Source organism: Plecotus auritus (assembly GCF_963455305.1).
Source record: "Plecotus auritus genome assembly, chromosome: 5".
In the NCBI taxonomy this organism is placed as follows: domain Eukaryota; kingdom Metazoa; phylum Chordata; class Mammalia; order Chiroptera; family Vespertilionidae; genus Plecotus; species Plecotus auritus.
In genome coordinates, this window is record NC_137776.1 from 139,375,087 (window position 1) to 139,388,442 (window position 13,356).

At 41.2% G+C, this 13,356-nt stretch overlaps 1 protein-coding gene across 1 annotated transcript in view; it reads right to left on the bottom strand.

Annotated features, from left to right (window-relative positions):
• Positions 1–13,356, bottom strand: part of DOCK8 (dedicator of cytokinesis 8) — a 199,277-nt gene that overhangs the window by 153,799 nt on the left and 32,122 nt on the right. Inside the window, exon 2 of the mRNA XM_080667875.1 lies at positions 2,739–2,844. Coding sequence (XP_080524001.1) covers positions 2,739–2,844 — 106 coding nt within the window. The remainder of the gene's footprint in view (positions 1–2,738; positions 2,845–13,356) is intronic.

The following is a 13,356-nucleotide window of genomic DNA, read 5'->3' on the forward strand; positions in this document are numbered from 1 at the left end:
GACATCATTCTTGAAGGGAAAGGGAAATCACCATGTATGTTGATTTCTGTTGGAGGAACCTTCATTTGGGAAGATGACTCAAGGGGAAGAACAGTCACCTCATTCTGACATTACAATGGGACAAGCAGGTAAGCACCAGGGTGATTTCCTAAGCAGGCCATGCTTTTTTTTTTTAATGGGAATCAAATTGGGGCCCATGGCTCCCTCATACCTCCTGCTTTACCATCAGTTAATAGGAGGAACAAGGGTAACAGACTGCTGAAGCAGGAGCAGAGATCTGGGAAAAGATATCAGAAAACTAAACTGGAGTAACCAGGAGTAGTGTATTTTAAAGGCTATTCATTTGCAAATGAAAAAAGGAATAAGTTGAGGAACACATGATTCTTGTATAGTTAAAGATGTGTGCTGCTTCTTCGGTATCTTCTCTTAGAAAATGGGTTGTTAAGCCACGTGTTAACTCGGCTGCCCAGCTAATGAAGTAATTCATCAACATTCACTTCCGTAAAACCAAAAAGAACCTGCAGTCATAAAACAATTGTTTCCTTTGAGACTTTACATTTACAAAATATTTCTCCTGAAGAAATGTGAGGCTGCAGCATTAGAGTCAAAGCTGGCCTGCAGAGAAGGGGTTAAAGCCTGTTAGCTGAACTTCCTCAAAGCCTCTTTGCAGTGATGTCCACACTCCTTCTCAAGACAGCCGGCTGCAGAGCAGAGCGCTGAGATCTTAATTTACAAAGAAGCAAAGCACCCAACCCCACCTCCCCACCTTGTTTAAGATAGAAAAGTGTATCCAGTCTCTTTTTAATCTAATTTTTAATATTTTGGCATAAGATTTTAGTCATAAATTGCATAATAATTTTTTGGGGTTTTCAATAAAATATATATTAGCACCAAATTAATTTGTCTAGGTTCACAGTTCATCTGATATATCTGAAAGCATGAACATTATGCACCTGATGTGCTTTTATTATAATCCGCGATTTTGAAACAGACAGGAAAAGTACAAGTAAAAACAGCAGTCGAGCAGGCCACCCAAGTCATAAGTAGTTTTTGGAAGAAATGTTATCACAAATGACCTTTTGCAGTCTATTTTTTAGTCGTACTATTTCATCAGTGACACAACACACAAGTTATCCCTCTGAAATAACCACCAATCACTCCAGTAAACATACCTTTAAAGACACACAGTGAGTCGCGTGTAAACTGTTACAGGAGACAAGATGGCAGCCACAGGAAACTGAGTGGAAGGTTACAAAATTTCTAAGAGCAGAAGTGGTTTTGAAGTAATAAGTGAGCAACAAAAAATAAACCTAACCTCCGCAGGCTAACCGCCAGAACAAGCAAAAAAGTGCACTGCGCTGCGCTGTGCCTGAGGAAGTGAGGCCAGGGAAGGCTGCAGCTCTCACAGAGGAAGTGAAGGCTCCTCTGGTTTGACAAACCATCTCACTTAAGTCAGATGCATCCTACTTAGCACACGTCTGGCATTTAGTCCTCAAATAATAGAACACACATAGGCACGCTCAACAATTGGTGTTAAACATGCAGGCAACCTTCAACTTAAAAGGGGGAGTGTTTGGTTTTTTAAAAAATATATTATGTTAGGTGTTTTTCTTTTCCAATTACAGTTAACTTTCAATATGATGCTGCATTGGTTTCAGGTGTATAGCATAGTGGTTAGACAATCATACACTGAGTGGCCACATTATTATGATCTCTGAACGCATAATAATCTGGCCACTCAGTGTATGTCCTATATAATAAAAGGCTAATATGCAAATTGTCCCCTCGACCAGGAGTTCGACCAGCAGGCAGGCCTGCCAACCGCCCATGTCCCCTCCCCCGGGCCAGGCTGGCTAGACCCCTACCCATGCACGAATTCATGCACTGGGCCTCTAATTCATGCACTAGAGAGAGAGAGAGAGAGAGAGGGGGGGGGGGGGGGCCAGATTATTATGCATTCAGAGATCATAATAATCTGGCCACTCAGTGTATATTTTTCCAAAGTGTCCCTCCTGAGATTTCCAGTACCCACCAGGTACCATACGTAGGGAGAGTATGTGTTTAAAATGGGGGTTTGAACTGATTCCAATTATATGAAGTTCTAGATAAGGCAACATTGTGCAGACGGAAGTGGATCAGTGATGGCCTAGGGCTAGGACTGAGGTTTGGGAGAGGAGACAGACCACAAAGGGGCCACGATGGGATGTTTTAGGTTGGGGACTCTTGACGGAGTAGAGGTTAAATAATAACAAATTGGCAAAATTCATCAAACTGTACATTAAAAATGAGTGAATTCTATTATATGTAAATTACACTTCCAAGAAAACGATTTTAAAAAATTAAGGTTTGTAACTTGGCTTTTCAGGTTTTGAAATACATTTTCCCCCACAAAAGCATGTTACAAATGGTAGCAAGCATCCAAGGCTAATTCTCTGCCTCCCTAAAATATGAATCATAATGTGGGTGAAATCACATAGCCTGGAAGTCCACTAAATCCAGGGACATCAGAACCACAGCACTTGGAAGCCCATTTTGCACCCTAAGCCCACTTGAGGGAGAAAGAGGGAAATTGTCAGATGTTAAAAATTAGGGCCAGGGCTAGGCACTGGTGGTTGGAAGTGGAAGGTAGCAGTGGGGAGACCTAAGGAGAGGAGAGGCAGGAAGCATTCGCTGGGCGCTTCTGCGCGCGACCATTCTCTAAGGCTTAGAGTCTAAGCAAAGCTGTAACTCATACTTACTAGTTGAAGAGAGGGGAAGCCAGAGGAGGTGCTTATGCTTTGTCGATGGTACTGGCCAAGGTTTGGTGGGAGAGTAAACTGTTTCCGTATTTCCGCTGAAGAATACCTTGGGTTAAAATAGAAAAATCTAAATGAAGTGATTGTTTTTTAAAAATCATCACAGTTATAGATACAATCTTTGATGTCATGCTATAAAATTTCTGTGTTGGCAGGGCAACCGGCAGAACTGACTACAATGTCCACAGTGGCCCGTGGGTGGACTTTTGTGTGACAATATATACCCTGGAGAAGTTCACAGAGGCCAGGACGCCCACCATCGTGGCTTCTGCCCAGGACTGGAAGGATGACAGCAGGAGAAGGAAGATGAGCTTGAAGCCCGAGGAAAGGGTCCAGGGCACGTGGCTCCTTCCCAGGCCATTCAGAGGCATCGGCTCCCTCTTATGAATGGGCAAACAAAATGTGGTATATCAAACAATGAAGTATTATTCAGCAATAAAAAAGGAAAAAAAACCTGGTATATACAACAACATGGATGAACCCTGAAAAAATTATGTTAAGTGAAAGAAGCCAAACCAAAAGATCACATATTATATGAGGACATCTGTCTCTGACTAGAGTCCTTTAAACCCCCAGCTGTCGTTTTGATCCAGTCATTCTCCTTTATAACAGTTAAACCCTTCTGGTCACCTTCTGCTGTAGCAGAAAATGCTAGAGAACTGTGATATGAACATTTCTACCTCCCGAGGCACCTGAGGTGGTATCTGAAATTCCAAGGACTGCATATTTTCCACACTGCTTCTAGTGGAAGATCCTTCCAGTCACCCATCTTGACATTGCTGAGCACTCAGTCAGCATCTCTGGTGCCCGGATGGAGCACATGAGAGTTGTTCTCTGTTGTCCACTCAACCTGCTGGCATGAGCCTGCCGAGCAGTGAGATGCTGGCTTAGGGGCAGGTTGACATTTGGGCACTTGTTCATAGCTCAGAACACATGTTCTCAGGAAATCAGTTGGTGGTGGTTGGATTCTGAGGCTCGTTCACAAGCATGTACTTAAACCATGAGGCCACCACAGACTATAACTAGAAACTAACAGATGATTGAGGATCGATGAGATCATATATGGGAAAATGATGTGTTTCAAATAGGAATATGTACATTTAAAATTGTATCATTTTAAAATATTATGAATAAAGCTTATAATGTGTTCTTCACTATAAATATGTGGTAGGGCATAGCACAGATTTCTGACATTATTAGTGAGGTTTCTGACAAGGTCTCTGTGGCTCCCAACCTTGGCAATGTGGTTCATCCAGAGAAGCAGGAAACATGTTCTGGTCCCACCGGTGGCACCCATTCTCCCACCTCAAGAGCACTTCAATTTCCTTTCAGGATTTGCACACTCCTGGTGTACATTGTCTAGTCCTAGTCATAACTACAAATCCAAGGGGTGGGCACATTACCCAACACAGGACATCACCCAACACAGGACAATGATCTCTGCTTCCCCATATTCTGAATGATGAATGGATACAAGAAGGAAAAAAATGGCTGGAGCACACTCATGGCAGTGGAGATCCCTTACATTCTGATGGGATGATGTATGAAACCCAAGAGGAAGTTATAGCCGCTTGTATTCCTTGCCCTTTTTAATTTCTTGAAGCATATTATTTATTTTGATAAAAGTATAAGAATAATACTAAGATAAGGAGTAAGTATTCTATTAGCCATCAGGGACATGCAAGTCAAAACCACAAGGATATGCCACTTCACAACTACTAGGATGGCTATGACAAAAAGGATGGGCAAGAACAAGTGTTGGTGAGGATATGGAGAAATTGAAGCCCTCATACATTGTGGGTGAGGATGTAAAATGGGGAAGCTGCTTTGGAAACCAGTTGGGCAGTTGCTCAAAAAGTTAAACAGAGTTCTCCTACATCCCAGCACTCCTAGGTATATATCCAAGAAATCTGAAAACATTCTTCCACACAAAAACATATACATGGTTTATTATTCATTCATAGTAGCCAAAAGTGGAAACAACCCATCATCTTATGAATGGACAAACAAAATGCGGTATATCAAACAATGAAATATTATTCAGTAATAAAAAAGGGGAAAAAAAAACTGGTATATAAAACAACACGGATGAACCCTGAAAAAATTGTGCTAAGTGAAAGAAGCTAAACCAAAAGATCACATATTATATGATTCTTTATATGAAATGTCCAGAATAAGCCCTAGTTGCCTAGGGCTGGGAGGGTTGGAGGAAAATAGAAAGTGACTTCTAATGGAAATGAGGTTTCTTGAGAGGGGGGGGGAGGATATAAAATGTTCTAAAATTGACTATGGTTATGGATGCCAACTCTGTGAATATAATAAAATCCATTGAATTATACAAGTTAAATGGTGAATTGTGTGGTGTGTGAATTATTTCCAAATAAAGCAGATAGATAGGTAAGCATAGATTGATAAAGATATAGACATAAATGTGTCTCTGTGTGTAAGCATTCTATGGAGACCAGAGTGAAAGCAAGCAATGCCCAATTTAGCATGACAGCCAGGAATGGAGGGAAAATACAGATTTTGATCCCAAGTGCTCAAGAGGTTGATTTTCATTACAAGTTGGACAGTCACCAATTTCTAAAAAGATCAACAGATTAGACCACTCTAAAACAAAAGGCCCATCTTCCATAAATAACATTGTATCTTGTGTTTGGCACCACAGGAACCCAAACCAGCATGGCAAGCATTTATTTGCTGACATAGAAGATGACCATCATCACAGAATGCTAAGACAACGAGCAAAGGCACTATTTTATATCCGAGTTGACTTTCCACAGACGAGACTGACTGCTCCTGCGACTTGTCTCCAGGTCCTCCCCCCAAGACCTCTCAAATAGCCCATGTAAGTGTCCTGGCCATTCTAAAGTCCTTCCTGTCATAGACCAGAGGGTCTCCTTGAAATGGGGACATCTGAAAATGTTCAGGAAAGGAAGTGGCATTGTGGGAGAACATCATAGAATGACAGGAGGGGTAAGTTTTTGCATTCATTTTGAAGTAAAATCTGTCATCCTATGCCAAAGCCCTAGTGCTTTTTTCATCATGAAATTATAATGTTCCTGCTCTCCAATTTTCCTTAGACAGAGTGAGCTGGCATTTCTGCTGCAGCCCTTCTCCTATGTTTTCTAATTCAGATCTATACAACTGCTCTTCCCTAACAGGTTGAGCCTGACCTAAGGACTCTATTTCCTATTTCTACAGACTCAGTTCTACAAAAGGTAGTTATACCGGTCCCTTCAAAACTGTCAATAGGAGGTGAACTGTTTGTCCTTAAAATGAAAACAGTTAATTATCCCACATGGAAAAGAACTGCCTCGCATCACTTAAAGAACTTCACAATAAAATATTTCTGGAGAGGCCCTATGCTCATATTAAACTAGCAAAAATAGGCTGGAATGATGAAATTACATATTGGTCAAGCTGGGGGAAAACCAGCATGGCCCACACCCCTGTGGGTTGTATATTGGTTCAGTGTCTCCAGAAAGCAATACTATAATATGCAATAAGAACTATAAAACTGTCATTACTCTTTCATCTAATTCTTTCACTTTGGAGAATATGCACAATGGAATTCATACAAACAAGAAACATAATTTGAGCAGAAATGAGCATAAGAACTCTGTATATGATAGAAAATCTTTGAAAATAACCAAAATATCCAACCCTTGGCAGAGCACTAAGTAAATAATAGCATAAAATAGATGAAATATGATTTTACCATTTAAAACAACAAAAAATATGAATTAGGTTGACCCATGAACATGTGCATACAAAATAAATTACAAGTAAAAAGTAATATGTGGAACTCAATACATACACTTTTCAATATATGTGCAAATATTCCATAAGGATGAGAAATCCTTTTGGATAGTTATATAAAGGCAGTTTAATAACTACCCCGATCAGTTCTTTTTCCTACAAAGTTGCTTAAGTTCATAATTTTAAAAAAATGCATACATATAGTTAGGTGCAGGCTCACATGTACTAGTTGAGATTTTAAAAAATTATGTAAACATCAGCCATTAAGTTTACTAATATGGAGCTTCATTCTCAAAAGAGCACCTAGCACCCCAGTGTCTAAAGCAGCCGTGGGCAAACTACGGCCCGCGGGCCGGATCCGGCCCGTTCGGCTGTTCTATCTGGCCCGCGGAGCCGAAAGAGCGGAGGGTTCTCTTGCTCTTGCCTCCGCTCCTTTACTTTGAATTTATATTAGTTCACACAAACACTCCATCCATGCTTTTGTTCCGGCCCTCCGGTCCAGTTTAAGAACCCATTGTGGCCCTCGAGTCAAAAAGTTTGCCCACCCCTGGTCTAAAGCAACCCTCTTCTCTAGGCCAGCCCCAGGAAGGAGAAAGGCTGCCTACACAAATAAGAAAACCCAGCCAGGGCAAGAGCTCATGCAGGCTTAGTGTCCACGCAGGCACTGCATGTGGGTTTTATTTCCTTTGCATTTAAGTCTCAAACCGAATCCAACATATCTAATGTAACTTTCATGATGCTAGATTATATTATGACTAGCAGCCCAGCACACGATTCGAAATCGCGTGGCGCCGCCCACCCTTGAGTCGCTGCTCTGGCCCTGCCTCCCTCCCCAGGCCCCGCAGCAGCTGTGGCTGCTGCCGGTCCGGCCCAGCCCTCCCTCCCTCTCCAGCCCTTGAAGCAGCTGCGGCTGCTGCTGATCAGGCCCTCCCCAGCGCAGGCGCAGGAGGCCCCTGTCACCCCGCCGCCCCCCCACGCTGTGCGCACAACCTCCTCCTGTCTGGTCGGCCCGTTACGGCATCCCAGTTAATTAGAATATTTCTCTATTATATATATGCAATATTTCCCTAGTGAACTAAGATACTCTTCTTCTAATTACTCAAAATGCTGTATACATATTATCTTTATTTCTACAAATTTAATTGGGAAGATGCCTTGGAGTTTGTTTAAAATGTTGACACAGTAAAACCTCGATATAATGGACTAATTCAGGTGAGGGGGTGTCTGTTAAAGCCGAAAATCCATTATGTAATAAAGTAGGTTTTCCAAATGCGTTTGTTAAAAAATTGACAAATTAGTTGCGTGATTAAAATTGAGTATGTATGAAAAGTGTAATTTCACAGAAAAGTCTTTTATTTGTATTACTGTGACTTGAAATTTATACTGAATAGGTCTGGTAAATGCGTGCATTTGCCAGTCACTTAGAGTAAACAAATACACATGGCTGGGGCATGGCTTAGCACACGTGGGAACATCCCAGGCAGGCGTTACAATGGCTGCAGAAACCAATTACCACACAATGCGGTGTGATCAGCATTCCCCAAACACTGTTTATGAACAGTGACTCTTGGATTTAATATGTAGACTATAGTTGTAGATATATGATATTTATTTATGTCAGTGAAATTACTACAGTGTTTTTTTTCCCAACACATGGCCCATTCGCTAAAATTTATTAAAAATAATTGTGAGTGAAAAACTAAAACAAAACAAAAAAAATCTGTTAATTTAATTATAAGCAAATCTTGGTTAAAAGCATTTTAAAATTGACAGGGTGTTATTGTTCACGTATGAAATATGGACTGGAAATGTTGTCTGCTAAATCTAAAGTTCGTTAAATCAACGTCCACAAAATTGAGGGTTTACTCTATTCAGGAGTCAAAATGGTGGAAGGAGGTGGATAGTGAAACTCTATGGGTTTATTTAGATGACAGGTAACCGGGATATATAAGTACCAGTAGAACTAATGAGAGAGCAGAAATTGTCAAGTGTGGCATACAGACCCTTTGCATCAAAGTCATCAGCTTCTTAATAAAAATGCAGATTCCTCAACCTTACCCCAATACTGAATCAGCATCTCTGTGGGGTGGTCTGGAAAATCAGGTGACTTATATGTCCAATAAAGTATAATATTCACTGATAGTGCAAGACTATGAGAGTGTGGTTGGTTCATTCATTCATTCATAAAACATGGAGGGCACACAAAACGCCAGGCTCTTTGCCAAGTGCTAGGGATTAAAGTTGAAGAAGATACTATTGCTGCTCCTGGAAACAGTCCAGTGGGAAGGAGGAAGACAAATGGTTAATTAAATACATAGTTATAATACAATATAATAAGCATTATAATGTAGGAATGTGCAGTGCCTTATAAGTAATGAGGAGGAAGTTGCTAATTCAGCCCAGAATGCTTTTGAACCATATTTTGAAGAAAAAAAATGAGAAGGAGCCAACCTGATGGAAAAGAAGACAATGCATTTCAAGCATTAAAAAAACAAAGAACAAAAAATCTCTTAACATCTAGACCAGTGGTTCTCAACCTTTCTAATGCCGTGACCCTTTAATACAGTTTCTCGTGTTGTGGTGACCCCCAACCATAAAATTATTTTCGTTGCTACTTCATAACTGTAATTTTGCTACTGCTATGAATCGTCATGTAAATACCTGTGTTTTCCGATGGTCTTAGGCGACCCTGCTAGCGGTTCTCAACCTGTGGGTCACGAAAGTAATTTTATGGTTGGGGGTCACCATACCATGAGGAACTGTATTAAAGGGTCACGGCATTAGAAAGGTTGAGAACCACTGATCTAGACATTAGGTTTCCATACTCCTACTTTAAGTATTTTAACCACCTGGCTGCCCCAATTCTTTACAACAGAGATAGGTAGAAGAGCAAAGAAAAAGAAGGAGAATTAGTCCTGAGCGCTGACAGTTGCCAGCTATTTGAGTTCAGTACATTAGTTAACCAGGCTGGGTCTTAGTTTCATTACATGTAACTGGGCTACTTGACCTCCTGGATGGGCACCCTTCCAGCTCTAACTGGCACAGATGTTCAAGAATCTCCAGGCGGAACAATCAGCAGCATGATCTACACCAGCAGCTGTGGTAGGAAACCAAGCACCGGAAGGCTTCGCTCTGGCTTTCATCCTTGAGAGAAAATTCTCTCACTATGCTGGTATGGTCAGCAGCCAAGGTGGCTGGAAGGATTATAAAGCTGATTGAAGAGAAAAACCTTGTCTATAAGTACTTAAAGAAATTTAGGGTTTTCTTGAATCTGACATGTATTAAACAACAGTGAAAGAGGTAGAATAAAGAAAAGCAAACATATCATTTACTCTTAGTAACTAATACCTGACTGTAAAACACTCAGCAAATACGAAGTATAAAGTACATAGCTAGTAATAAATAATAATTACGGATTTGTGGGTGGCATATGTAGCCACAAACACATGGTATAATTGAACCTTACAAAATAGCCATTGTTCAGGACTAGAAATGATTCAGACCAAGTAAGCAGTGAAAGAATATTACCCCCAAACTTTCTGAATTTTAGTTAGGGCAGTGTAGTATAAAAAAAATAATGATTTTAAAATTTGTTGTATGTAGCTCTGAATGATGTAAATAGCACTGGGTTGGATCACAGTGTATGGCATGTATAAGATCCAGAAACACAGGCTAGTAGTTCCTGGAATTGACCACACAGAAATGATCTAAGGCTTTGTCTGAGGTGTATCCTCAGATACTTGTAGTAAACTACACCTTTAAATTTAAAAGTCTATGAAATGAATTTCTATAGTAAATTTTGTATGTGTATTATATATAATATATGATGCATATTATATCTACTCACATATATATCTCTATCCTTACATATACATACATGCATACATGTTTTGAGCAATGAAGTCTCTATTTTAAATCCTCACCTGAAGATATGCAGAGAGAGAAAGAGAGAGGGGGGGGGAGGAGAGAGAGAAACACTGATGTGAGAGAAACATCCATCAGTTGCCTTCAATGCCCCAACCAGGCACTGAACCTGAAATCCAGGTACATGCCCTGATTGGGAATCCAACCTGCAGCCTTTCCGTGCATGGGAAAATACTCCAACCAACTGAGCCACTCCAACAAGGGGAGCAATGAAGTCTTGAATGAATTCCTCAGAAGTTTGCCAGCCTGAGGCTTCGTAATAGATTATTTCAGGTGAGAGTGTCTCACATTTTCCATCTCTTCTCATAAAGAGACATGCCATACATGTACAACTTCTGTAAAGATGATCTGACAGGTGGAAACATGATTACGAAGAGACATGTGCTCCGTATAAACAAGCTGGGGAATTTACGTTTCTTCCTCATGTGGGAGGAATCCCAAATCTCTTTCACTTGGAAAATTCCTCTGAATACAGAAGAGTATTTATTAGATGATGTAAGTGTTGGAGGGTTCCCACATCAAGCCTAGAGAAGGATTACTCAATGTCTTCATGCCTCTGTAAGGCACCCCTCTTCCCGGTCCTTATTTATCATGAGGCAAGTTAGTTTCTCTCCTGACACCATCACCATCCACTGATGTGGCAGCATAATCACCTAAAAGAACACCTGTAAATATAGAGTGCTTTTTGTTTGTAACTGTTTAAAGAAAAAAGGGTTTCTTCAGAAAAGTGTGTTGAGAATAAAGAAACAGCTCTAACATATGTAAACTGAAGTCCCAAACGAGGAGAGACAAAACAGGAACAGAAGGAATACTTAAAGAAATATTGTTGACAAAAACATACCAAAGATGCAGATTCATAAAGCTCTACAAATGCCCATCAGAATCAGTACAGAAAATCAACCTAGACACATCACAGAAAACTTAAATGTTCCTGAAAACATCTGCGGGAAAGACACATTACCTTCAAAGACATATTAAAGATATATTACTTCCAAGTGTAATAATAAGACTGTGATTTCACATTTAAAAAGGTGAAATCCAAAAACCAATGCAATGACATCTTTAAACTGCTGAAAGAAAACTACCAATCTAGAATTTTTCACCCAGTGAAAATACCCTTCATTAGTAAAGGATAAACACTTCATCTGATAAATAAAAGGCGAGAGAATTTATTACCAGCAGAGCCATACTAAAAGAAATAGTAAAGAAAGTTTTTCAGGCAGAAGAAAATGATCCCAGAAGGAAGCGCAGAGTGCTGAAAACAATAAAATATGCTAACAGGGTAAATACATAAGTAAATCTCAGTGATCCTATCTAATAAAGAGGGAATATGCAAATTGACCGCCATGCCGTCACAAAGATGGCGGCGCCCAGTCCCCTCATCCCCGCTGGAGTCCCCCAGTCCTTTCAGCCCCACTGGGGTGAGGGGGGTGTGTGGCAAGTGCATGGTGCGGCCGGACCTGCCCTCAGTCCCCCAGCTGCCCAGGGCCAGCCTGAGGAGCAGGCCAGCCTCGGATGGCGGCTGCCCACCCGATGCCTGGGGAGCAGGCAAGTCTCGGATGTTGGCTGCCCAGCTGCCCAGGGCGGGCCTGAGGTGCAGGTAACCAGGGCCGGCCGAGGCTTGCACTGCTGGCAGTGGCAGCAGCAGAGGTGTGATGGGGGCATCACCTTCCCGATTGCCAGGTCACCTCCTGCCCCTGAGGGCTCCCAGATTGTGAGAGAGGGCAGGCCATGCTTAGGGACCCCCCTCCAGTGCATGGATTTTCATGCACTGGGCCTCTATCCTATCTAATAAAAGCCTAATATGCTAAGTGTCCAGTCATCCATTCAACCAATCAAAGAGTAATATGCTAATGATATACTAAGGCCACTCAACTGCTTGCTATGACATGCATTGACCACTAGAGGGCAGTCGGCCAGTCACTATGATGTGCACTGACCACTAGGAGGAAGATGCTCTGACTGGTAGGTGAGCTTACTGCTGGGGTCTGGCTGATCAGGACTGAGCTAGACGGGCCAGACACACCCTGGAGCCCTCCCATGGTCCCTCTCCAGATGGCCAACCTCCTGCGTCCCTCCCTGGCACTGATCATGCACCAGTGGGGTCCCTTGGCCTGGCCTGCACCCTCTTGCAATCTAGGACCGCCCCCCCCCCGGGGGGATGTCAGAGAGCCAGTTTTGGCCTGATCCCCCAGGCCAGGCCGAGGGACCCCACTGGTGCACGAATTTGTGCACTGGGCCTCGAGTAGTGACTATAAAAAGTAGTAGTAATAATAATAATAATGTAGAGTTTAAAATATACATAGCATTAAAATACATGTCAACAACACAAAAGGTGAGTGGGGTAAACGGAGTTCAGATATTCTAATGTTCTTGCACTCTTTTGGAAATGGTAAAAGTACCAATTAATATTACAACTCTAATAAGTCGATTATGTATTGTTGTAATCTCTATAGAAACAACAGACAGATTGAAAAAAAACATGGTAAGGTTATACATTTAAATTGAAATATACCAGTGATTATATTAAAGTGCACTAGGCCCCTAGTATTAAATATAAACACATAAATTCTCCAATAAGGGAAAAATCACCAAATTACATTAAAAAACTTTGCTATTTACAGGAGACATACCTTACTTAATAACAGATTATTCATGTTTTTGGCTATTACAAATAAAGCTGCTATAAAACAGTCCTGTGCAAGTCTTTATGTGGACATATTCTCTCATTTCTCTTGGGTAAATGCCTAGATAAACTGTTTACAAAGTGGTAAAAAAAAGTTATGCAAAAACGACCAAAAGAAAGATGGTGAGCTCTAGTAACACCAGGCAAAAAGAACTTTATGACATGGAAGGTTGGTTAGACATACTGAGT